This window comes from Pristis pectinata, chromosome 8, assembly GCF_009764475.1.
Source record: "Pristis pectinata isolate sPriPec2 chromosome 8, sPriPec2.1.pri, whole genome shotgun sequence".
In the NCBI taxonomy this organism is placed as follows: domain Eukaryota; kingdom Metazoa; phylum Chordata; class Chondrichthyes; order Rhinopristiformes; family Pristidae; genus Pristis; species Pristis pectinata.
The window spans coordinates 78,135,141-78,161,790 of NC_067412.1; the positions used below are offsets into that span (position 1 = coordinate 78,135,141).

Below are 26,650 nucleotides of genomic sequence, written 5' to 3' on the forward strand. Positions count from 1 at the left end.
ATACACCTTCTGCCTCCACAGAAGCTGCTTGACACAGTGACTTCTTCCAGGTTTGATTTTTTTTGTTCCAGATTCAAGCATAGAACAGTACAGCACGTGAACAGGCCCTTTGGCTCAAGATGTTGTGTAGAACTAATTAAACTAGTAATTAAGTTCCTAACTAGTCTCTTCTGCCCACACAAAGTCCATATCCCTCTATTCTCTGCAAATTCATGTAACTATCTAAGAGTCACTTAAATGTCTCCATTGTATTTGCCTCCACTACCACAACTGGCAGCGCATTCCAGGCACCCACAACTCTCCGTGTAAAACAAAACTTTCTTCCTTTGAACTTATCCCCTCTCGCCTAAAATGTGTGCGTTCTAGTATTAAGACATCTGTAGTTCTCTTCTGTCTTCTTTTGTCTCGTACACAGTTCTGATGTCCTGAAGTGTTAATTCTGTTTCTCTTTCCTCAGATGCGGTCTGACCTGCTGGGTGCTTCCAACATTTTTTTAAAATATTATGGAGTATGTAATCTCTGTGGATTCCTGGCACGAATGTATCACGAGCCTCAAAAAATTCAAAGCAAATGTCTCTTTATTCAAGAGTACCTCAGACTGCCTGTCTGGAATTTAGTAAGTTCTGTTGCAGCTTAGCGCTGTTAGTCACATGGCACATTCCTCACAGAATTGCCAGCCTTAATGCAATAACTAATAATACTGAAATCTCGGCCTAAATTATATGTTTATATAGGATTTTAACCTAAGGTCCGGTTTCAGGCGTTGACTTTTCTACCAACGTATTTTCAAACCAGTCATAATTAGACCCGGAACCTTCCGTCTCTTGTAAAAACGTGTTCATACCGGAACATCTCAGCGTTGCACAGTCTTACCGCCCAATCGCCTGCCACCAAGTCCACCCTTGCCCCCCCTTCCCGCCTGCCTCATTGTAATTGGTTAAGAGGTGGCCCGATTTGGGCGGAGCTGGGAGGCTGGGTGCGTGCTGATAGCTCTAGGGCTCTGTCAATCATGGCGTGAGTGGGGCAGCGGTGTCGCGCATACGTGAGTGGGTTCGGCGCGACAGCCGCTGCCATGGGAGTGCGAGGGAAGAGTAGTGGCGGGAGGCGGGAGCAGGAGCAGGTGGTGGCCTGGCTGAACAGGGCCGAGTGGGACCAAGTGATCGAATACCTGTACTGCGGCGACAGCAAGCTGCAGCGGTATGCGCTGGACAGGATCTCCGCCTGGAAGAGCAGGTGGGGAGGCAACAGTTCAGTTGCGTTAAAGGGTCGGGGGTTGGGAGCTGCCTTCCTTAAGTGGGGTGGGTGAGAAGGGGCTGCTGGCTTCCCGCTCCATTTATTTTGCAAGCTGTTCCTTGGACTATTGTATGTACAAACAGTGAGGCGTTAATGAATGTTGGAAATGCACTATAACGCTGGAAGGAGGAATGTGATAATATCTGTATTTGTATGATTCTGTACTTGTTTCATCAGCAACAGCAGAAATAGGAATAGTTAAAGTTTCAGGTCGAAGGTCTTTGCGAAAAACTGGTGCAATTTTGAAGAAATGTCATCGACCTGTAACCTTTTTACTATTTTTCTTTACTCAGATGCCGTTTGACCTGTAGAATATTTCCACGTTATCTCTTTTAATTTTGGATTTCTGTCATCAGCAGCTTTTTGCTTGTGTTCACTATTAGGGCTTTGTTTTGTTGTGCATCAACTGTATGCACTCCCCTCTGCAACGTCAGGCAGTATATGGGAAAAGAAGAACAAAGTTAATGTTTCAGTTGGTGACCTTTCATTGGAACTGGAAAAGTCGTGGGGAAAAAAAACTGTGTCCCTAAGCCACAATTCAGCTGCTTAAAAAAATACAGCAGGGGCAGGGTGAATGACAGTGATGGGGTGAAGACTGAGAGATGTAACAAATGTTGTTGGTGCCTTTGTAAAGGAGCACATTGAATGCATGTTAATCATAGCTGATTAGTTTGGAGAAGGTGTAAATAGAGGGAAATGAATGAGGGTAGAGGAAAACAATGCTGGAATTATGATATGCTAAATATATTAAATTGCTGGGAAACTGAAATAAAAGATGCTTTAACTTCCATATAGATTAAGTACAGAGAGGAGAACAGTTAATGCACAGGTTAATGACCTTGCATCAGAATTGGTGAGTTTTGACATAAACAAGAAAGGTTGCGAATCAGAAATTGTTAATTTCAGTATTGACTCCTGAAGGCTGAAGCATGCACAGATGGAAGGTGGGCTGCTGATCCTCAAGCTCATGTTGGTCTTAATTGGAACAGTGTAAGAGGCCAATGACAGAGGTCAGAGTGGGATGAAGAAATGACAACTAACTGGAGGCTCAGCGTAATTCCTGTGGTGGTCTGAACAAAGTTGTTCTGAAAAGCGGTCACCCAGTTTGCATTTCCTCTCTTCAATGTAGAGGATTCCATGTTGTGAGAACTAAATACAGTGTTCCAAATTCGTGCTTCGTCAGGAAAGGCTATTTGGGTCCTAGGATGTGAGAAGCAAAGAGGTAAAAGAGCAGGAATTGCATCTGCTGTCATTCCATGGGAAGGTGCCTTGTTGGTGGAGATGGAAGAATGAACCAGGAAGTTGCAGAGAAAATACTGAAAAGGGGGAGAAGAGGGAGGATGCATTTGGTGGTGGCATCTTGTTGAAAGCGCTGTGAATTGAATGTGCAGGTGAAAGTGAGGACAAAAGGAACCTATTCTCGCTCACAGTGGGAGGAGATTGGGTGGGATCAGAAATGCATGGAATGGAGTAGTCAAGGTTGAGACCTTGTTAACCATGGTTTGCGGGGGGAGTTCTGGTTAAGGCAAAGGAAGTGTCAGAAGATTTGTGTCGAAGATAACGTCATCAGAATAGATACAAGAACGCCAAAGAGAGAGAATAGAATGGAATCCATGGAGGAAGTGGGATGGTGGAGGTGTAGTTAGTAGCTGTGAGTTTGTGATGGATGTGGTTGCTAACCCAATCCTTCATGGAGAAAAGGTCAACAAAAATCAAATATGGACGATGTTGAAAGTGAGAGGAGAGTGGAAATTGTCAGCAAAGGTGATGAAGCAACACTGAGATTGCCAGCAAAGTACCAGAAGAAGAGAGGGAGGGAGCCTGAGTAGCATTTAATCAAAGACTTGCATGTATCATGTGAAGAGATGGGCCTAGCTTGGATTCATCCAAGTTTATATAATTGTACTTTTTAATTTGGAGAATGCAGGTGGAGTTAAAGGAGCAGTTGGTCATTGTAAGTGTGTGTCTGTCCGTGTCCATAAAGTAGTGGTGGAGGGGAACTAGTTGGGCCTCTGTTGAAAGAAAAAAAATGATGGGTCCTCAGGCAATCGTCCTGTGGGATAAAAGTGCAGAGGGGCACAGAAACATGAAACTGTCAAATGTGGCATTGTGTGTCAGGTGTCATCGATGCAAATTTGTGCTGGATCAATCCATGTAACCATCTCATTGTAGTTCTGTCATTTCCAAAGCAACTTCGTAGTCCTGTTTTCATTGGTGTATTACGCTATGACATTTGATGGCGGTTCATTTTTTATTTCTTCTCGTAGGTATGGCAATAGTACCCCGCTTGCTGTGGAGTGTACTGCAAACCTAATTCATTGTAAACTTCATGATGATGCAGGGGAAACTGCATCTAGTGAACTGGTCCTCTCGTATGGGCTTGCTCTTGTCAGGTAATGTTTGTGTGGTTTTTCCAAATGGAGATGTTAAATGTTTTTATTATATTTATTTTTGCAAGTTATGTCCTCTTCTTCTCTGCTGTAAACCTTGTTTCCTTGCATGGGGTTCAATTTAGTTACACTTATTTAGGATTTGGATAGACAGTGTTTTTGTTTTTCTGCTGGAGTCTTTTCTAATAAGATGAAAGTTTTTATGCTTGTTGAATTGAAGGATTTCTAACAATTTGGGTGCTCTCCAAATCATTCTTCCAATGTATGTTACAAGAGATTGCTTTCATGGCAAGACCACATTTCAGATGAATTTATGATAACAAAAGATATGAGAACAGTAATGGATAACAAAAACTACCTTGAATGGGTACATAGAAAATTAATATTCCATTCTTCTGACAACTAACACTTGAACAAAGCGTTAAAAGGTATGGGGTATGAATTGGGTTTATTAAGACTGACAAAACAAAATTAGCCTTAAACAGTGTAATATTATAAAGTAGTAACAGTTAAGAATCCTTTTTTACTTATCAATTACATTTGTGTATTTTAAATTGTGTGTGTTTTAAAATCACAATTAAAAATTTCCCAACTGGCTGAGGCATCTGTTTGTTGAATCAGCATTGTTAGGGTCTGAGCATTAACTAGGCCTGCAACCTAATGCAGATCAAACAAATATATGGCGTGATGAATAAGTGCTCACTTACCAATTTCACTGGTGGGCTTTTGTAGGCTCTGTCTAGTTACTAAGAATGCTGTTGCTTGGCTTGGAACATAAGCAAGTGCTAAATAAATTTGTTTTATGTGAGTGATTGTATACGGAATTTTCTTTTCACTGGCAGTACAATAAAAATGAACAGGTGAATTATGAATGTTGTTATGGTAGAGGTGGAGATGAGGGAGTGCAATTGGTGGTAAGCTTGCAGTTCCAATCTATTTTGTAATAACTTAAACACTGATTGTCACATCTGTATAATCGCTACAAGCATTGATAACTAAAGTTATCTGTACAGTTGTATAACTACAGTGCAATTTATTTAACATCTAATTATTTAGAATGATTAACAAAAATGAATAATTAATTTTGTAGGTTTGTTAATCTGATTACTGAAAGGAAGCAGAAAAGAATTGTTGTGTCAATAAGACGTTTGGCAAATGAGGTGAGTAATATATTTTTGTTTATTTTTATTAAGAGATCATTAAAAAGTAAAGTCATATAGATTGGCTTCAATATAAAAGTGTAAGAACTAGAACAATAGAGGCTTTTCGGCTCTTCATGCCTACTCCATCGTCCTTTTGTATCAAGGCTGATCTTTTATTTCAGGGCTGCTTTTCTGCAGTATTTCTATATCCTTGATTCTCTCAAAATACAAAAATGTGTTGACTTGAATATTCTCAGCTACTGAGTCTCCACATCTCTCTTGGACAAACAATTCCAAAGATTCTCTGCCCTCTTTTTGAAGAAATCTGATCTCAGTTATGAATAGCCAATCCTCATTTTGGGACTGGGACTCCTGGTTCTAGATATTCCAGCTACAGACCATCATCGCTTTATCCATCCTGTCGAGCCCCACAAAAATTTTATATGTTCCAAGGAGAAAGTTCTCACTTTTTCTGAACTCTGGTGAGTATGGGCCCTATCTGCTTATCTCTGCACAAACAAAAAAATCTGATGAGCCTTTGCTGTGCTACTTCTATCCTTTTAAATAGGGAAGCCTTGTCTGTCCACACTATTCCAAGTATGGTCTCACCAGGGCTCTGTGTAATTGTCGTCATTTTTACTCTTGTACTCAGTACAGAATGAAGGCCAACACACTACTAGTTTTCCTAATTGGTTGCTGTCCTTGAATGTTAAAATTCAGTACTTTGTGTTCAAAGACACCTAAGTTCCTCTGAATGCCAACACCTTTTAATCTTTGTGCTATTTTTCTTAAAGAAAAAGAGCTTGCTTTCTATCATATTCCTGGGTTAGGAAGGAAAATAACAAAAATCAACCAATTTTCCTCTCCTGTTCATTGTTAAGGGATTCCTTGTTGTGTGCATCTGTTTGTCTATGGTGAGAACTAATTTGTATTTAGTTGTTAAACCTTCCACAATTGAATACTCTACAAATACTATTATCTGAGTTTTTGTGAAGAATAGTCAGTTTGAGTAAATTCTAGTAAAATGGAAAATTGTTTGGAGGTTAAAAAAAAATCTAATTTGTCTTGAAAAGCAAGTACTGTCATTGTAATGCTGAATGTTGCACAATAGATGTGTAGTGCTATTGATCATGTGGTCAAGGTGGATTTAAAAACATCTGGTGAATCAATTCTGTAACAAAGTCACAGCATTACAGGATGTGCTGCTCTGCTTTTTTCTCTAGATGCTTACATTCTGCTTCCTGCCCCACATATGCTTTCCTTATTCTGTTTTGTTTCTGTGTTCCCTCTTTGTTCTGCCCACTTACCACCCAGATGGTCTACCACTTGGCAAGGCCTTTGTTTCTTGCCCATTCTGCCTTGCATCTTTTTATGATTCTTGCCTTTCATTTGAGCAATTCGCTTTAGTTCTGATCTGCATTGATGCACGCTACCTGTAGTCACAAAATCTGACTTCTGCAGAGATGCAAATTTGCTTGGCTGCTGAGCTCAATGAGGATCTTTGCCAACTTAAGCGAATTGAACTAATATTTAATTAAGTACTGAATAATATTTAATTGTTAAGTACTGAATAATGTTTAAAACATGTTAAAATTTATGATGAATAACCCTGAATAAACTTAGGACAGTGGTCAAAAATAATCAAAATATTTGTTCTCTCCTTGGGCTTTTTGCACATTTTTCTTATATTAAACACAGTTGGGTATCACAAATTATTTATCTGTTTAAATTTGTTTTCCACTCGACTGTCTTTTAAAATCTCTATCCCTGGTCACCTGCAAGGTCATTTGAAACATGGCTTTGTACTGGAGTTTAGAAGAATGACTAGGTACTTGATTGAAACATAAGACCTTTAGGGGTCAGGCCAGGTTGAACTTGGGGAGGATGTTTGCTCTTGTGGGAGAATCTAGAACTAGAAGTCCTTGTTCAAATAAAAGACATGGATGAGGTGCTTTTTGTTTGAAGGTCATGTGGATTTGGAATTCTGCTTCCACTGCCCCTTGAAGAGAAGCTGAATATTTTTAAGACTGATCTTGGGCAGTGGGATGGAAAGTTATGATGAAAGGTTAGAAGAAAATGCGGAGTTGAGGTTGCAGTCCGATCGGCTATGACCTTAAATGGTGGAGCAGGCTTGGTCCAGTGGCCTACTTGTACTACTAATTCATATGTTTGTCAGGAGATAGTCTTTTGCATCATGCATGAGTGGGCTGTTTGGAGAGTACCCAAATTGTGATAGAAATCCTTCACTTCAAGGAACTCAAAATATGAGGAGGTTCAGGATATCTGTATTTTCAAGGTAGAGCCATTTGCGTAACTGCAGTCACTGTCCGATGACTTTCATGTGTTTGTCAAGTCAACTTATTCACCGTGGTCCTGAATCTCCATCTCGGAAATTTCTCATTCATTTTCTGTATTTTCTTTTGGTGCTTGATTGACTCTGGAGCTTATGGGAGTTATGCAATTGCCCAACTCTGCTCTTGTGAGAACTTGGGTCATTCTTGTATTTATAGTTGAGTAATATTTGCAAGACCATTAGGACAGTATTTTTCCATGTATAGTTTGATACTTCAAATCTTTAAGTAAAATTTAAATATGTATTTGCTTTTATAGCGGGAGTTTTTCTTTTGAAAGGATCTCTTTTCCCCAATGGTATCCTATACTGTTTTTCAGCTCTGTAATGGCCTCCTGGACCTACACTTTTGATTTCTCCCCTCCCCCCCCATGTGTAGAATTTTACCTAAGATCAAGAACTTGCAAGAGAATTATCAAACTTGCCCTGGTTGCCACTGCTTCAATGTTTGCTAATATGAGAACAGGATAGTGCAGAGTATTGGTATCTCTACTCTGAGACTTTGGATTAAATTAAATCCTGATTAATAGGATGAATGCAACTTCTGGTTAATAAAAATATTTTGGATAGTTTCAGTTTGTAGTGGACAAAGCACACAATTTGTTTCTAATTTAACATTAAAGTGAAGTGAAATTGATAGTTACAAAAATCTTTTTTTTTCTCCTCCTCCCTTCAGATGAATATACCAGAATGGATAGTAAATCTACGACATGAACTGACTCATAGGAGACTGCCCACATTAGCATGGTGCAGGAAAGGTAATAAAATCCTCTTGTCGTCTTTTATTTGCTGATGGTTTTACTGTTGAAATAAAAACAACTGATTTGTCATTTTGCTGCTATGATTTTTGTTAAACTGAACTGTCCTTCTTCACTGCTACCCCTGTCTTTTTTAAAATTACTTGTGGATATATTAGGATATTTGCATTTTGTCAGCTCTCAAAACCAATAATACTAAATCCTGGTCATTCATCTGAACATTGACCGCTGCTACTTAACATCATTGTTCGTTAACTTATAACATGAACAGTGCTAACCAAGAATGATGGAAGGAGATCATTTGGTTATTTGAAAGAGCTGTCTAATTATTTCCAGTCCCCTGATCCTTCGCCATATTTTTGCAAATGTTTTCTTTTTAAGTATTTGCCCAGTTCAGGGAGCAAAGGGCTGCATAGGGGATGGGAAGGTCTGAGTTTGGTCTTTTGGTAGTCCTCGAGTTTATGAAAAGTGAAAGAAGGGAGGTTGTGTAAAACCTACCATGGGGCATTGTTACATAAATCTTGTTACATAAATCTTGTTACATGTCTGTTGCAATCATGTGTAGCTAAGATTTGTCTAAAGGGAAAATGAGCTACTTAAGTTCTGTATTAGTGGTATCTAAGGGAATTTATCTATGGATTCACAACAACCATTGTATTTTTGTAGGGATAGCATGGGAACATAAATCTTTTAATAGTCTTCCCTTACCTCCATGTATTCTTTTTGTTACAGTTCATTGTGTGTTTTGCTGTTAGAGACAACAGTACATAAAGTCAAGATGTTGATCAGACAAGTTAGGCTTAACAATTATTTTAAAGAAAATGTTTAAAAAATGTATTTCTTAAAAGCAAGATGAAAGTTCAAGATTTAAATTTCCATGTGACCTGTTTTATGTGATATAATTTTGAATTGAGCTCTCTGTAGAGTTTACAAACTTAAATGATTTTTCAATAATCTTTGTTTCTTCCAAAGGCTGTGAGTTTGTCTTGGAGTGGCTGCGACAGCAATATTGGAATCAACAGTTAGGTAATAACCTTGTTGATGGCTGGACCTTGGACTCGCAGGAAGAGGAGGATGAAGAAGTCCAATTACAGGAGCAACTGAAACAGAAAGAGTTATATGGTTTGTCTATAAAAGCTTCGAAAATGTGTTTTAATAATTAAGAATTGCTCAGGTTTTCTTAAATTGGATTTTTATTTTCAAATTTTTCATTTGATAACTTGGTACTTATTTAGAAATCATTCTATACATTGTTCGTGTTGAAGTCTGCTGGAGATCTTTTGTTGTGTATAGTTTCTTGTCCTACTCATTCCTCATTAATTAAAGGAGTACATTTTTATACTTTCACAAAACATTCTTACTTGCTCTGTAGAGAAAATACTTATTTTTCAGTGCTTTGTTCCCTTAAATTTTGTTTTAGTCGGTTATGTATTGCAAAGGTCTTGGAACAGTCTTGAACCCTTGCCTAAGTGATTTAAGTTCATATCTACACCTTAATAACTTGTGCATTATGAGGAACCCAATTCTATTTCAACTGTCCAGGCTATGTCTTCTAAAGTGGGGATCCGGGCTTTTTTCTTTCCTTTCCCTACATTTGTCAAGACTTCCAGCACCAAAGGTGATCTGGGAATTAATTCTGGTGTACTATAGTGCGTTTACCCAAATGATGCATTGACAGGTCCTTTAGCTACTGAACCACTGAGGAAGCTCTTGCTTCTATTTAATTCAAGTGACTTAAAATGGGCCACACAGTGTGGGAGAGAGAAAAATCTCTCATTTCTGGGCAATTATTGTTAGATTTGATTGTGCTGAATGACTGAGCAGGTCAGGCAGCATTTCTAGAGCGAGGGAGAGAGAGTTAATGCTTCAGACTGGTGACCTGAATCAGATTAGATTCAACTACTTGGGTTTAGAAGCTTTGAAAGCTAACTTTTTAAAAGTGCAATGAAAGGTGACTGCTATCTAATTGAAGTATACTTTAAAATGTTATTAGACAAATTCACAATATGCTGATAGGGCATTTATGGGACATGCCTTACTGCTGTGGTGTTGCAGTTTGTAGTTTATTGATGTGATACTGGAAACATAAGACCTTCCAATAGATTGGTGGATTTGGATATCACATAGCTGATGTAAGTGACTCTTGGGAAACTGCAGCTGAGCTCCATCTTCCTAGACTGCCTAAGAAGAAAGCCAAGCAGGAAGATTTCTCTGTGCATAACTATAGACTAATAGCCTGCTCAAAGTGCTAGTGTACAGCTATAGGAATAAGATGGGATTGGCTTTGCTTCACTGGCTTCCACAGCCCAAATTTGAGAACAGCCAATCCAGTACTTGCCTACTGGCATGGTACCTGTGGATCTGCATCATTGTGCATGGTGATTATGTTCACAAGTTAATCACCACACACAATGATCTTATGCACTGATGTCAGCTTGGCATTATGCCATCACTTGCAAATACTGCATATTTTTATTATTTCTTTTAATCATTTAGTATTCAGATGTTTTTGCAGCCAAATCAGATCATTAGATGTATTGGACCAGTTATCCAATATCCCACAAATTCCTCCTGGTTTCTGTGCTCTGTCCTGTAGAGAATCTTTTTTTTAATTTTACTTACAGTGTGGTAACAGGTGCCTCCAGCCCAACGAGTCCATGCTGCCCATTTTAAACCCAAATTAACCTACCTGTACATCTTTGCAATGTGGGAGGAAACCGGAGCACCCGGAGGAAACCCACGCAGACACGGGAGAACGTACAAACTCCTTACAGCGATGGGAATCGAACCCCGATCGCTGGCACTGTAATAGCATCGTGCTAACCGCTACACTACTGTGCTAACTGATGGTCCATGGGTATCTGAAAATTTCCTTTACCTTGGTTAAGATGTCCTTAACTGATACTGGACTATAAATTTGGGCAAATAATTCATTATTAAGGGGATGTGTTACTCCTGGATGCACACTGGTGGGCTCTTTTGCCATTGGGAGAAAAACTTGTTATTTGTCTGATTTTCAATCTAATCCACATATAATAATAAGTTTGAGAATTTAAAATTGTGATGCAAAAATGAAGCACTTAATCAGAAAGCAAAACTTTTATTAATTGGAGCAAAATCTGCCATATATAATATTTGTTGTTGATATTTTTCCCTAGATAAAGTCAGAGAACTACTGACTTCCTATGAAAAAGAACAGTTCCAGGTATGATATGAATTAAAGAAGATTTTTAATTTCAATAACTAAACTTTGCTACTTTACTTAAGTGAATCAAAGCCACTTTCTGAAGAGGCTTTGATTAATTTAAGTAAATAGCATTTTAAATACTTCAATAGTTTTTAAACATATTGAAAACATGCTTCTGTGACATAACTTTCACATGGGAAACCATGTGTGTGCAGACAGATCCTGCAAACAGCTAATTAGTTTAGTTGTTTCTATGGAGATGGGAGAACTCTCCTAAGTAGTGTTGTGGGAACTTTAATATTTAGCTGATCAATTGTTTAAAACAGGCAAGTGGAAAATCTAAATGGCATTTATGATAATGTAGTATACCATCATACATCAGAGTGTTAACCTTGATTCTGACTTCATTGTGTTGTGGGACTGATACCCACATACTTGGATTAGTGTGCCTACCAGCTGAGCAAAGTTGCCATGATTGTCAAGAGTTCTGTACCTTGTCATGTAAGTATTCCCAAGACATTTAGAAAACAGCTGGAATGTAGAATAACCTGGCAAAGCTTCTCTAAAAGAAGCCTAAGAAATGCAATACCCTTATTTTTGCAGGAATTTGTGATTTATCCCTGTGGGACAGGGCCCTTTTAACAGCTAGAAAAATGGATATGTGAAAAGGAAAAGATTAGTACTAAATTTGGGACTCTCTGACTTGAACAGGAGGAATTGTATTGGGGATAAAGAGATGATAGAGAAATTAAATGTCTCTTGTATGAAGGCACAAAAGCACTCCAGAAATAATGGCGAACAACAGGTCTGAAGAGAGGAGTTCAAGGAAATGAGCACTTTTTTGGGGGGGGGGGGGGGGGGGGTGGTGGAGAAGAATTGGAGAAATTAATAAAGCTAAAAACCAATACATCTACTGAAATATACTGAAAGGCTTAGAATGGATGTGGAGAGGATGTTTCCATTAGTAGGAGAGTCTAAGGTCCAAGGGCACAGCCTCAGAATAAAGGGATGACCCTTTAAAACTTGAGATGAGGAAGTCTTTTTTCAGCCAGAGAGTGGTGATTCTGTGGAATTCATTGCTACAGAGGGCAGTGGAGGCCAAGTCATTGGGTGTATTTAAGGCAGAGGTTGATAGTTTCTTGATTGATAAGGGGGTTAAAGGTTACAAGGAGAAGGTGGGGAAATGGAGTTGAAAAAATGTCAGCGATGATTGAATGGCAGAGCAGACTTGATGGACCAAATGGCCTAATTCTGCTCCTATATCTTATCTTTTGGTCTCGAATCCCTTGGACATGATGACTTGCATTCCCAAGTGTCACGAACCAGCAACAAAAGAAACACACTGAGCATGATTTAGTGTTAAAAACTATTTTATTAATCACTACTTATGGTAATACGTAAAATAAAAGTAAAAAAAAATGTTAGTATGTTAGAATTCAAGAATGTTAAACCTCGAACGTTAACCCCAAAACTAAACTCGTCGTGTGTGTGTGTGACAAAGTCCAAAACTCCCAGTTCCTGAATGGTTCTTAAAGTTCAGTTCCACAAGCCACAAGGTGAAACATGAGCAAGGGCTTCTTCAACAACCACCGTTGTCTGAAGATAAGATGTAGATGTAGAAAACATAGAGAGAGTACATACGAAATCCAAATGTTCCACGATGGAACCCAAACGACACTTCAGTGTTTACTCGGTAGTGACTTCCTCACCCCGAAAAGCATCCGAATCGTGGTCGTCCACACACAAATACCTGTTTCCTTCTACAGGTCAGCAACAAAGTGAACTCCACCGGATTACTTCCAACTTCCATACATGGATTTCAGTGGAAAACACAGTTATTGTTTCTCATCCCTCTTTAGAGAAAACAAGCAGGCTGGTGTCTCTCTCCCTTCTCTCTCTCTCTTTCTTCTTCTTCTTACTTCTTCAACAACGTCATTACGTCCTTTATCTTCTATTGACGTAAGCACGCCCCACACACACATACACACACACTTTCTATCTTAAAGGGACTTTCACTGAGTCCGTAACACCTCCCACCTAAAAAAAAAATTTTCCCAAGAAAATTTTAACCGCGCATAGTTAATGTTAATAATTATCACGCTACACAACTACAGACTATCAGATTAGTATAGATACATGTTTCCCATTTAACATCGGGAAAGACAATCAGCAATCACATTATCTTTGCCTTTAATGTGAGTTATCATGAGATCAAACTCTTGCAAAATTAAACTCCAGTTTAACAGCCTTCTGTTCTTGTTTTTGACTCGGCTCAGAAACACCAATGGGTTATGATCTGTAAACACAGTCAATGGTTTCTGAGCAGTGCAAACATATACACTGAAATGTTGCAAGGCTAAAACAAGCGACAGTAATTCTTTCTCTATGGTGGAATAATTCTTTTGATGCTCATTAAATTTCTTTGAAAAGTAAGCTACAGGATGGTCAATATCATCAAGGTCACCCTTCTGCAACAACACAGCTCCTGCAGCTTCATCACTGGCATCCACTGCTAATGAAAATGGCTTTTCAAAGTCAGGTGTTCTGAGCACAGGATGGTAGCATAAAATGGCTTTCAGCTTCTTAAATGCTTCTTGACAAGAATCTGTCCAAACAAACTTTACTCCCTTCTTCAGAAGATTAGTTAGGGGAAGAGCAATATCAGCAAAATTTTTACAAAATTTTCGATAATATCCAACCATTCCCAAAAATCTTCTAACAGTCCTCGTACCTGTGGGAATAGGGAACTCAGATATTGCTTGAACTTTTGCCTGAACAGGAGCTTGCTTGCCTTGACCTACAACATAACCAAGATACGTCACAGTGGCATGGCCAAATTCACTTTTAGCCAAGTTAACTGTAAGGTTAGCCTTGGAAAGTCTTTCAAACAACCTTTCTAACGCAGAGATGTGATCTTCCCAAGTATCATTCCCAGTCACTAAGTCGTCAATGTAGGCATCTGTATGTTTTAATCCATGAATCACTGAATTAATCATTCTTTGAAATGTTGCCGGAGCATTTTTCATTCCAAATGGCAAAACATTGTATTCATACAATCCAGAAGGGGTTACAAAGGCTGAAATTTCCCTTCCTCTATCTGTTAATGGAACACACCAGTACCCTTTTAATAGGTCAATCTTTGTAAGAAATTTTTCCTTTCCCACTCTGTCTATGCAATCATCCACCCTAGGAATAGGGTAAGCATCTGACTTTGTTACAGCATTCACTTTCCTGTAATCTGTGCAAAATCTAACAGTTCCATCAGGTTTAGGTACAATAACACAGGGCGAACTCCAATTTGAAGTAGAATGTCTAATAATATCATTTTCCAACATGTATTTTATTTCCTGATCAACAAGTTTACTTTTTTCCACATTCATTCGATATGGGTGTTGTTTGATTGGTTTTGCATCCCCAACATCAACATCATGGGTAATTACCGATGTTCTGTTTGGAACATCTGGGAACAGATTTTTAAATTTTAAAATTAATTCTCTCATCTGGTGTTTTTGTGAAACTTGTAAATGGTCCAACTTCGTTTCAAGGTTCTCCAGGATATTTTGGTTTTTTAGTTTCGATGGAACAATATTTGGTCTAAATTGGCCTTCCTCAACATCAACATCAGGCATTCTAGAAACAACCTTTACACCATCCACCAAGGCCACAACTGAATCCCTGTCATAATAAGGTTTTAGCATGTTTACATGACAGAGTTGTGTTTTCTTGCGTCTATCTGGTGTTTTGATTATATATGTTAGATCAGTCACTCGAGATTCAATAACATAGGGTCCAGAAAAACGAGCTTGCAAGGGATTATTTTGGCTAGGGAAAAATACCAACACCTTTTGCCCCACTGCGAATGTCCTAGGCCGAGCACGTCTATCAAAATATGTCTTCATTCTTATCTGGCTTGTTTTCAGATTCTCTCTCGCTAGCTGGCAGACTCTCTCCAACCGAGTTTTAAATTTTTGGACATAGTCCAACAGACTCAAGTGAACTTCCTCATTAACCCATTGCTCTCTCAACAACTCCAAAGGTCCTCTCACCTTATGTCCAAACACAAGCTCAAACGGACTAAATCCTATTGACTCCTGGATCGATTCTCTAACGGCAAACAAAAGTAAATGGATACCTTCGTCCCAATCCTTGGTGTTTTCAAAGCAATAAGTCTTCAGCATATTTTTGAGAGTAGAATGAAATCTCTCCAGAGCTCCTTGAGATTCTGGGTGATATGCAGATGATACAATCTGCTTTGCTCCCAGCTCATAGACTATTTGTTGAAAAATTTTTGACATAAAATTACTACCTTGATCAGATTGGATTTCTTTTGGCAAACCAAACAAGGTAAAAAATTTTACAAGAGCCTTTGACACCGTCTTGGTCTTAATATTTCTAAGGGGTATTGCCTCTGGAAATCTAGAAGTGGCACACATGATGGTTAACAAATACTGATTTCCAGTCTTAGACTTTGGTAAGGGGCCAACACAGTCCACAATCACCTTCGAAAAGGGTTCACCAAAAGCAGGAATTGGTTTCAAAGGAGCCACAGGGGGTTTTTGATTTGGTTTACCTACCATCTGACATGTGTGGCAGGTTCGACAAAACATCACCACATCTTTTCTCAAACCAGGCCAATAGAATTGTTTCGAGATCTTCCCTACAGTTTTATTCACACCAAAATGACCACCCAAAGGCATACTATGGGCCAGGTTTAAAATCTCATCCCTATAAACTTTTGGAACAACAACCTGATGAATAACTTCCCATTCCTCATTAACAGGAACATGAGGAGGTCTCCATTTCCTCATTAACACTCCATTTTTGACATAGTATCCAGTTGGCACTTTTTCAATCTCCTCACATGAGAGAGCTTTTTCTTTCAATTCTGTCAATTCAGGGTCCTTTGTCTGTTCCACCATAAAATCCTTCCTCGACAAAGACAAATCTTTAAATTCAGGCTCACTGTAAGGATGTTGATCCTCCAGTGAAGACAGAAAAGTCTCAGATAAGGCATCAAAATTTTCTTCCTGTTTAGGACTGTCACAAGGAACCACATCAGACTGCACCGGACTGTCTGTCTTGGCTAATTCTTTAGCTCTAGCTCGAGTCACCGCACATGATGGGTAAACATCTGAATCATCCTCAGACTCATCAATCCTTGGTTTGGTTGTTAACCGTACCACAGGATCACTTTCTCCATTTGCAAGGTCATTTCCCAATAACAAAGAAACTCCTTCCACTGGCAAACTAGGTCTTATCCCTATCTCGACTGGTCCTTCTACGAACTTTGACTTTAAAATCACCCTGTGAAAAGGGACAGACATGGTCTTACCTGTAACGCCTCGTACTAGATTTACTTCACCAGTGTCACTTTCTTCACCAAAATTTAAAACACTGTCCAGCAAGAGAGATTGACTAGCCCCAGTATCTCTAAGAATTTTCACTGGCACCTGGGGTGACTCATCATTCAGTGAAACAAAACCCTCTGATACATACGAACGGAATTCTTTTCTCACCTCCTCCAACTTTTCCGCTTTTCCCTCTTGCAAGGACTGATCTTTAACAGCATCTCCTAAACCTTTTTGATTTTTAATTGCCTGAAAGCAAGCATTGGGCCCAGCTTCCTTCTTTTTCTTCAAAAGGGCACAATTAGATATCACGTGGCCAGGTTTCCTACAGTAATAACAAGTACGCTCAACAGGTTTCTCCAGCCCTGGCTTCTTTTCATCTTTTCCTTTTTGATTACCTCCCAATTTAATCTCTGGTTTACCTGGATTGTCTTTGTAACTCTTTTGAAAGGTTTTAGGTTGTCCCCATTTGGATTTATGGGTTAAAGCATAATCATCTGCCAACCTAGCAGTTTCTTGTAAAGTTTCCACTGCCTTTTCATTTAAATATGTTGTTAATTCAGCTGGAACACATCTTTTAAAGTCTTCCACCAGTATCAATTCTTTCAATTTATCATAATCCCCATCTACATTTTTAGCCAGGCACCATCGTTCAAAACATATTCTCTTTCCATTGGCAAATTCCATATAAGTCTGATCTGCAGATTTCCTCAAGTCTCTGAATTTTTGTCTATAAGCCTCAGGGACCAATTCATAGGCCTTCAAAATAGCTTGTTTTACCTTGGTATAATCAGCTGCATCCTCAACAGACAAAGCAGAATAAGCTTTTTGAGCTTTACCTTTAATCACACTCTGTACCATAAGAGCCCATCCTTTCCTTGGCCAGTTTGAACTCACAGCAACCTTTTCAAAATGTTGGAAATACTGATCAACCTGATCTTCTTCAAACGGAGGGACTAATCGAACCTCCCTGCTGGCTGAAAAATCATCATCAGAATCAGATTCCGAACTCCTACGCTTCATTTGTAACTCATGCTGCCTCTTTTTCTCCTCGTTATCCAGCTCCATCTGCTTCATTGCTAGATCAGCCTCTATCTTCATCTGAGTTAGCTTTTGTTCGGCCTCTATCTTTAACTGGGTTTGCTCTCGTTCAGCCTCTAATTTCTTTTGTTCTCGTTCAGCTTCTATCTTTAACTGGGTTTGTTCTCGTTCAGCCTCTATCTTTGCCAGCTGCACCTGTGCCTCAGAAATTGCTATTTCACTGCCAGGAAACTGTTTTAACACTTCCTTCTCAAACACCTTCTTTTCCACATAATGGCCAGCTATCAGTCTCTGAATATCTGCCTTTCTCATAGACTGCTTTACTTCTGTAAGGTTTAGCCTGGTAGCAATCTTTATCAAATCATCCTTTTTCGCCACCTCCAATCCCTTTTGGGTTGGTGACTCCAAAAATGCCTTAATATCCATTGCTGCTGGTTTCCACACACACAAGCCAATTAAAAAGAATTTATCAGACCTCCCTCAAAAATCTTTGGATTGAATCTCGCACAAATCTCGTCAATCTGGGGTACAATCCCAGACGACACTCGTTAACCTTGGGAACTATCCCGGACGAGCCCCCAATTTTGTCACGAACCAGCAACAAAAGAAACACACTGAGCATGATTTAGTGTTAAAAACTATTTTATTAATCACTACTTATGGTAATACGTAAAATAAAAGTAAAAAAAAATGTTAGTATGTTAGAATTCAAGAATGTTAAACCTCGAACGTTAACCCCAAAACTAAACTCGTCGTGTGTGTGTGTGACAAAGTCCAAAACTCCCAGTTCCTGAATGGTTCTTAAAGTTCAGTTCCACAAGCCACAAGGTGAAACATGAGCAAGGGCTTCTTCAACAACCACCGTTGTCTGAAGATAAGATGTAGATGTAGAAAACATAGAGAGAGTACATACGAAATCCAAATGTTCCACGATGGAACCCAAACGACACTTCAGTGTTTACTCGGTAGTGACTTCCTCACCCCGAAAAGCATCCGAATCGTGGTCGTCCACACACAAATACCTGTTTCCTTCTACAGGTCAGCAACAAAGTGAACTCCACCGGATTACTTCCAACTTCCATACATGGATTTCAGTGGAAAACACAGTTATTGTTTCTCATCCCTCGATTAGAGAAAACAAGCAGGCTGGTGTCTCTCTCCCTTCTCTCTCTCTCTTTCTTCTTCTTCTTACTTCTTCAACAACGTCATTACGTCCTTTATCTTCTATTGACGTAAGCACGCCCCACACACACATACACACACACTTTCTATCTTAAAGGGACTTTCACTGAGTCCGTAACACAAGGTTTTAAGAGATGGTGTTAATGGGTGCACTAATAGTCATCTTACAAAATTCCCTAGCTTCTGAAACAGGCCTCGTAGGTTAGATGTATTAAATGTAATCCCACTATTTAAGAAGAAAAACTAGTAACTGCAGGCCATTAGCCTCACGAGCAGTAAAGAAATTCTAAAATCTATTATTAAGAATTGATAATGGGCACTCGGAAAAGAATAACTGAGCAGAGGTGGCATGAATTTATGGAAAGGAAATGTTATCCGTCAAATCTGGTGAGTTTTTTTTCTGAGGTTGTAGCTAGCAGAATAGACATTCGGAAGGAATCAGTCGTATGTTTGGGCTTTCAGATGACCTTTTGTTAAGGTGCTACAGCAAGAAGCTGCTAAACAAAATTGGAACATATGGGGTAAGGGGCTGTATTCTGGTTTGCCTAAAGTTTGTTTAACAGAAGACAAAATGTGAATAAAGGGGTCATTGGATTGGAAAGGGGTGGATGCTGCAGGAGTCAGTAATGTGTCTCCAGCTGTTCCAAGGATTTGGTTGATGGGACCAAGAATAATGTATCAAGTGTTGATAATGCAAAGGTTGGTGTTATGAGTTGAGGATACAACAAAGATTCAGGCTAAAACATGGCAAATAGAACATAGTATGGAAATGGGTGAAGTAATCCACTTTGGTAGAAAAAATAGAATTGTACTGTATTTTTTTTTAAATGATGAGGAATTGAAAAGTGCAGAGGAATTGAAAAGTGCAAAGGAATTGTGTGTCAGAAGAACTGGGTGTCTTTATACATGTACCGGTGGAAGTTAGTGTACAAGTACAACAAACAAATGGAGAGGCAAATATGTTGAGCTTTATTGAAAGAAGTCTTGAATACAAGTGTACAAATGTCTTGTAGAATCCTGGTGAGATGCTCAGTAATATAATGTACAGAACTTGTCTCCCTGCGATGAAAGGAATGGAATGAAGGTTCACCGGGTTGGATTCTAAAGGTGAGGGGATTGACCCATGAGAAGAAGTTAAGCAGACTAGGCTTATGCTTTCTAAACATGCAAGGTCTTGCAGGCTTAATAGGGTAGATAAAGAGATGAGATTTTTCCCTTGCTGGGGCTTTTGGAGCTGGGTGTTTCAGTCTCAGAAAAGGATTTGGCTAATCAGGACTGAGATGAGAAGAAATGTTTTCATCCAGAGGATAGTAGTTCTTTTGGAATTGTCTGCCCAAGATCATGGAAGCTCAGTCGCTGAATATATTCAAGATGACGATCAATAGTTTTTTTTAGATATTAAGAGAATCCTAGTGATGTGGAGATCAAACTTCAGCCTTGAAATATGGAGCAGACAAGAGTAATTGAAGGCCCTCTGCTATTTTTTTCAACAGAAGGAGTGGTTATGAGGGTATGGAATGAGGTGAGATCTTTCATTCTTGAGAATTTCAGCTGAAATTTTGTCTTTGCCAGCTGCTTTCCTACTTGCCAAGGAATCGATAGCTTTCCAAGCTCAAATACTGAAGGTTCCACATTGAGGTCATTCATGGGAATTGGCTACAGAAGAGTGTCAATCATAGATTGGGATACATTTCTCTATGCAAGTGCAGCTGGGCTAATGCTCTACCCAGTGAACTGTTTGGCAAGAATTTTGCTATGAGGGTTTTAGGAGGTTAGCTTTGGTGATGGGTAGGAGCAAGTGTTCTCTTGATACCATCATACGTGATGTGACATTTTCCATTGTTGCTGACACTTCTTTCTAGGCGTAGATTGATCTAGTACTGACTGCAATATCTTGCTTTCTTTTGCTCAACTGCCTTGGCTAGCTTCAGATCTTGTAACATGGAAATGGCATGTGCTAAAAAGCAAGGCTTAACAAGTTCTGTCTTTGCTTGTGGCATGTTCTTGGAATCACATGAAAGAAAAATTTCCAACAAACTAGTTATCTCAAAAGCAAAGATACCAAGCTTCACACAAAGATGACTTTGGCTTGGGCATAAGCGCATAATAAACGATGGCTGCATGCCCAAGGATGTACTGCACAAGGAAGTGGCTGAGCCAAAAGATCAGTAAGGCGTACAAAGCTCTGTTTTGAGGATTTTGATGGAGAGTATGTCAAAAGCCTTCGGTGTTGATTACGGTAAGTGGCAAAATTTAGCAAATGACAGAAGCAAATGGTGATGTTGACTGTAAGTATGGATACAATGTGGGTACAATGCTTAATGTATAAGGAGCATTTGAGGTCTCTGGGCCTGTGCTCAGTGAAGTTCAGAAGGATGGGGGGGTTCTCATTGAAACCTACTGGATACTGAAAGGCCTGGATAGAGTGGACATGGATATGATGTTTCCAGTAGTGGGGGAGTCTAGGACCAGAGGGCACAGCCTCAGAATAGAGGGACGCCCCTTTAGAACAGAGACAGGGTGGAATTTGGTTAGCCAGAGGGTGGTGAATCTGTGGAATTCATTGCCACAGACAGCTGTGGAGGCCAAGTCATTGGGTATATTTAAAATGGAGGTTGATAGGTTCTTGATTAGTAAGGGTGTCAAAGGTTACAGGTAGAAGGCAGGAGAATGGGGCTGAGAGGGAAAAATAAATCAGCTATGATTGAATAGCAGAGCAGACTTAATGGGCTGAATGGCCTAATTCTGCTCCTATGTTTTATGGTCTAATTAATTGTTAAAATACATCGAAATAGCACAAATGCATCGACATGCCCTTACTGCAACTTGAGAATTATTGTTGTCCTTTGGCACTTCATTCCCCTCTTTTAATAAAAGTTCCTACTCTGGAGCACAAGCAAATCGTCTAATATTTCAGCTGTGTGGCTGCTCAAGTCTGGGCAGTGAATGTTGAGTTTATTCAAATAATAAGGGCATCCCAGCAGATCATTAAGCCTTGCAGTAAATCCCACTAAATATGACAAAGTTACATTTTTTTTTTCTGTCCCCTGAGTTAAGAATTGGTGCTTTTAAGAATCCATAATCAATGATGACTGTTGTTCCCTTTAGAATTCCTTCTGTCTAAAATGTTACAATATTATTTTGCAAGTGTGGCGTACTGCTTACAAATTTGATGTACAGTAAAGCATCCGATCATTTGGAAATACTCATGGTCCAGCTTCTGGGTCACCAGGTAGTCATGAATATGCCAATGGTCCAGGGTGCAAAGGAAGTGTGTGGTCAGCATTGAGGTCCGGAATGTGGGCTATGTGTGTGGCTGGAGCCAGGGTTGGGATCTGGAGCACCAGCAGTCATTAATGTGGGTAGGTTTGCAGCAGGGGCAGGAGACGGAGTGCTTGCATGTTTTCCACTCTGTTTAAATTCACTGGAACATTTATTATTCAACTGTGAGAAACATGAAATTAAAGTATGTTTGATATTAAGAGTGGTGTTCAGTATTCTGAAATTTGCTAGTCTGGCACTACCAAAGGTGCCAGATAATCAAAGTTTTACTTTAGTTGGAAGAAAGGCTGCTGCCTATTTATGGTTTTTCAATATCCACATTTCAACTTTTAAAGCAAATGGGTATTACCCTCATTTAATGTGATATCTGACAACCACTTATTGTTCGTTTGTGAATGAGATGGTTTTGGTTCACGGAAGCAGTGAAATCCATTCTATTTTCCCTCTCAGCTAGTTTGAGAACTTGAATCTTACTGATGATAGTACACCTGAAATTGTGTGATTCTATTTCCATAGGTTTTGACAGAACAGCAATTAGTTTGCAAAACAAAGAAGCTTTGGAATACCCTACCATCTGAAGTTGAATGGATTTTGTCACAAGTTAAAAAACATGCTTGCGAAAACAGGTACTTTTGAAAACAAGGTTGTGGTAAGGTCAATTTAAAAAAAAACAAATTATATTGTTGTTGCTGTACATTTAAAGTGAAATATATCTTCCAAGTTGAAGGTGGGGATATTGTGCAGTAAGGGTTACCATTATCACATGCCTCCCACACTCTATACCTTCCAAGGTTGTACCTGAAACATATTTAATTACATGTACTTTAGTGAATCATAGAACAGCACAGCACAATACAGGCCCTTCGGCCCACAATGTTGTGCCGACCTTTAAACCTCGCCTAAGACAATCTAAGCCCTTCCTACCACATATCCCTCTATTTTAAATTCCTCCATATGTTTATCTAGCAATCTCTTGAATTTGACCAATGTACCTGCCTCCACCACCACCCCAGGCAGCGCATTCCATGCCCCAACCACTCTCTGGGTAAAAAAAAAACCTTACTCTATCTCCCTTGAACTTCCCATCCATTACTTTAAAGCCATGCCCTCTTGTATTGAGTATTGGTGCCCTGGGAAAGAGGTGCTGGCTATCTACTCTATCTATTTCTCTTAATATTTTGTACACCTCTATCAGGCCTCCTCTCATCCTCCTCCTCTCCAAAGAGTAAAGCCCTAGCTCCTCCTCTGCACCCTTTCCAACGTTTCCACATCCTTCCTATAATGAGGCGACCAGAACTGGACACAGTACTCTAAGTGTGGCCTAACCAGAGTCTTGTAGAGCTGCATCATTACCTCGCAGCTCTTAAACTCGATCCCACGACTAATGATTGCTAACATCCCATAAGCTCTCTTACCTACCCTATCCACCTGTGAGGCAACTTTCAGGGATCTGTGGATATGAACCCCCAGGTCCCTCTGCTCCTCCACACTACCCAGAATCCTGCCATTAATTCTGTACTCTGCCTTGGAGTTTGTCCTTCCAAAGTGTACTACCTCACACTTCTGGATTGAACTCCATTTGCCACTTCTCAGCCCAGCTCTGCATCCTATCAATGTCCCTCTGCAATCTTCGACAATCCTCTACACTATCCAAACACCACCAACCTTTGTATCATCTGCAAATTAGCCAACCCACCCTTCTACCCCCTCATCCAAGTCATTAATAAAAATCTTGAAAAGCAGAGGTCCCAGAACTGATTCCTGTGGGACACTGCTAGTCACAGCCCTCCAGTCTGAATGCACTTGCTCCACCACAACCCTCTGCTTTCTACAGGCAAGCCAATTCTGAATCCACATGGCCAAGCCTCCCTGGATCCCATGCCCTCTGACCTTCTGAAGAAGCCTACTATGTGGAACCTTGTCAAATGCCTTACTAAAATCCATGTTGACCACATCTACTGCACTACCCTCATCAATCTGCCTGGTCACCTTCTCAGAGAACACTATCAGGCTTGTGATACATGATCTGCCCTTCACAAAGCCATGTTGGCTGTCCCCGATCAGACCATGATTCTCTAAAAGCTCATAGCTCCTATCTCTAAGAATCCTTTCCAATAACTTGCCCACCACAGACGTAAGGCTCACTGGTCTATAATTCCCTGGACTATCCTTACTACCTTTTTTGAATATGGGGACAACATTTGCCACCCTCCTTTCCTCCGGTACCATTCCCGTGGACAACGAGGACTCAAAGATCCTAGCCAACGGTTCAGCAATCTCCTCCCTCGCCTCTTGGAGCAGCCTGGGGAATTTTCTGTCAGGCCCCAGGGACTTATCTGTCCTAATATTTTCTAACAGCTCCAACACATCCTCTCTCTTGATATCCACATGCTCTAGAACATTAACCTTACCAACACTGTCCTCAGCGTCATCGAGGCTCCTCTCCTTGGTGAATACTGAAGAGAAGTATTCATTGAGGACCTCACCCACTTCCACAGCTTCCAGGCACATCTTCCCACCTTTGTCTCTAATCAGTCCTACCTTTACTCTCGTCATCCTTTTGCTCTTCACATAAGTGAAAAATGCCTTGGGGTTTTCCTTAACCCTACTCGCCAAGGCCTTTTCATGTCCCCTTCTTGCTCTCCTCAGCCTCTTCTTAAGTTCCTTCCTTGCTACCTTGTATTCCTCAAGAGCCCTATCTGATCCTTGCACACCTTATGTATGCTGCCTTCTTCCTCCTAATTAGATGTTCCACCTCTTTTGTCACCCATGGTTCCTTCACCCTGCCATTCTTTCTCTGCCTCACCGGGACAAATTTATCCCTAACATCCTGCAAGAGATCCCTGAACAATGACCACATCTCCATAGTACATTTCCCTTCAAAAATGTGATCCCAATTTACACTCGCAAGTTCTAGCCTTATAGCCTCATAATTTGCCCTTCCCCAATTAAATATCTTCCTGTCCTCTTTGCTCCTATCCTTGTTCATGACAATGCTAAAGGTTAGGGACCGGTGATCACTGTCCCCCAAATGCTCACCCACTGAGAGATCTGTCACCTGACCCAGTTCATTACCTAATACTAGATCTAATATGGCATTCTCTCTAGTTGGTCTGTCAATATACTGTGACAGGAATCCGTCCTGGACACTTAACAAACTCTGCCCTGTCCAAAACTTTGGTACTAAGCAGGTGCCAATCAATATTTGGGAAGTTGAAGTCTCCCATGATAACAACCCTGTTATTCGTGCACCTTTCCAAAATCTGCCTCCCGCTCTGCTCCTCAGTACCCTTGCTGTTACCGGGAGGGCCTATTAGAATACTCCTAGCAGAGTAACTGCTCCTTGCTTATTCCTAACCTCCACCCATACTGACTCTAAAGAGGATCCTGCTACATTATCCACACTTTCTGCAGCTGTAATAGTATCCCTGACCAGTAATGCCACCCCCCTCCTCTTCTTTCTCTCCCCCCCCCCCCCCCCCCCCCCCCCCCAATCCCTTGTAAAACACTGAAATCTGGGAATATTCAGTCACCATTCCTGCCCTGGTGACAGCCACGTCTCTGCAAGAGCCACAGTATCATAGTTCCAAGCTCAGTTCATCACCCTTATTCCTGATACTTCTTGCATTTAAGTAAATGCACTTTAGCCCATCCACCTTTCTACTTTTATACCCTATTCTCTGCTTCTCCTCTTTCCTCAAAGCCTCTCTATATGTTAGATCTGACTTTACTCCATGCACTTCATCCACTGACCTATCCCTCCAGTTCCCATCCCCCTTGCAAACTAGTTTAAACCCTCCTGAAACACACTAGCAAAACTGCCTGCAAGGATATTGGTCCCCCTGGTTGTTCTTTGAGGAAAAAAATAAGTAAAAGAACATTGTTAAAAGAACAAAAAGCAGTCATTTTTCAGCCCAATGAGATTGTAAATTACATGGAGACTGTTGACCACTAGAGGGAGTGTCATAACAGAAAAGTGTGTCAAGTGTGATTAGAAATCTTGTCAGAAAATCAGGGGTTAATTTCTCACAAAAGTTTAAGAAGCAATGGATGCTCTTCCCTGGGTTGAGTTTATTTTCTGCTCCATTGTGCTGGTTTTCCTTTTGGCATTTGTAAGAATAAATTTCCGGGCCTGGTGTCTGTTAATAAAATAAAATTAAGTGACATTTTTCTGCTCTTCGTGAAATTTCTGAACTTAGTGCAAAACAAGAAGAGAAGAATTAACATTCAGTGACTTGAATGACTGTAACAAACAAGTTGTTTCAGAAGGAGACACAAGTTTCCTGAAATATTTCTGCTTCCATGTCCATAAATTTTTTGCTCCCTCTTGCTGTATGTGAGTTTGGCTTTCAAGAAAAAAAATGGTGTATCACTGTGGAAAGTTGTAAGGGTGTTTAAGTCAAAGGCAAACAGTTGACTGAAGATGGGCCATTTCCAGCTGGAGAGTCTAGAACAAGGAGACGTAGTCTCATGTAGTCATTTTGTGCTGATATGCAGAACAATTTCTTTATGAAAAGAGAGAAAACCTTCCAATTCTTTACCTCTGAGGACTGTGGATACTCAAGGCTGAGACTGATAAGTATTTGGGCACTGAGAGACAGAACATATCAGGATTGGGAGGCAATTGAATGTGAAGCACAACATCAGGCATGACACTGAATCAGGGTAACTGGCTGT

The 26,650-nt window shown here is 40.0% G+C and overlaps 1 protein-coding gene across 1 annotated transcript in view; it reads left to right on the forward strand.

Moving 5' to 3' along the window:
* Window positions 1-1,011: 1,011 nt before the first annotated feature.
* Window positions 1,012-26,650, forward strand: part of las1l (LAS1 like ribosome biogenesis factor) — a 43,245-nt gene continuing 17,606 nt past the window's right edge. Inside the window, exons 1-7 of the mRNA XM_052021115.1 lie at window positions 1,012-1,233; window positions 3,561-3,686; window positions 4,774-4,843; window positions 7,852-7,933; window positions 8,906-9,055; window positions 11,092-11,138; window positions 22,490-22,599. Of these exons, the coding sequence (XP_051877075.1) occupies window positions 1,073-1,233; window positions 3,561-3,686; window positions 4,774-4,843; window positions 7,852-7,933; window positions 8,906-9,055; window positions 11,092-11,138; window positions 22,490-22,599 (746 nt within the window). The 5' untranslated portion in view covers window positions 1,012-1,072. The remainder of the gene's footprint in view (window positions 1,234-3,560; window positions 3,687-4,773; window positions 4,844-7,851; window positions 7,934-8,905; window positions 9,056-11,091; window positions 11,139-22,489; window positions 22,600-26,650) is intronic.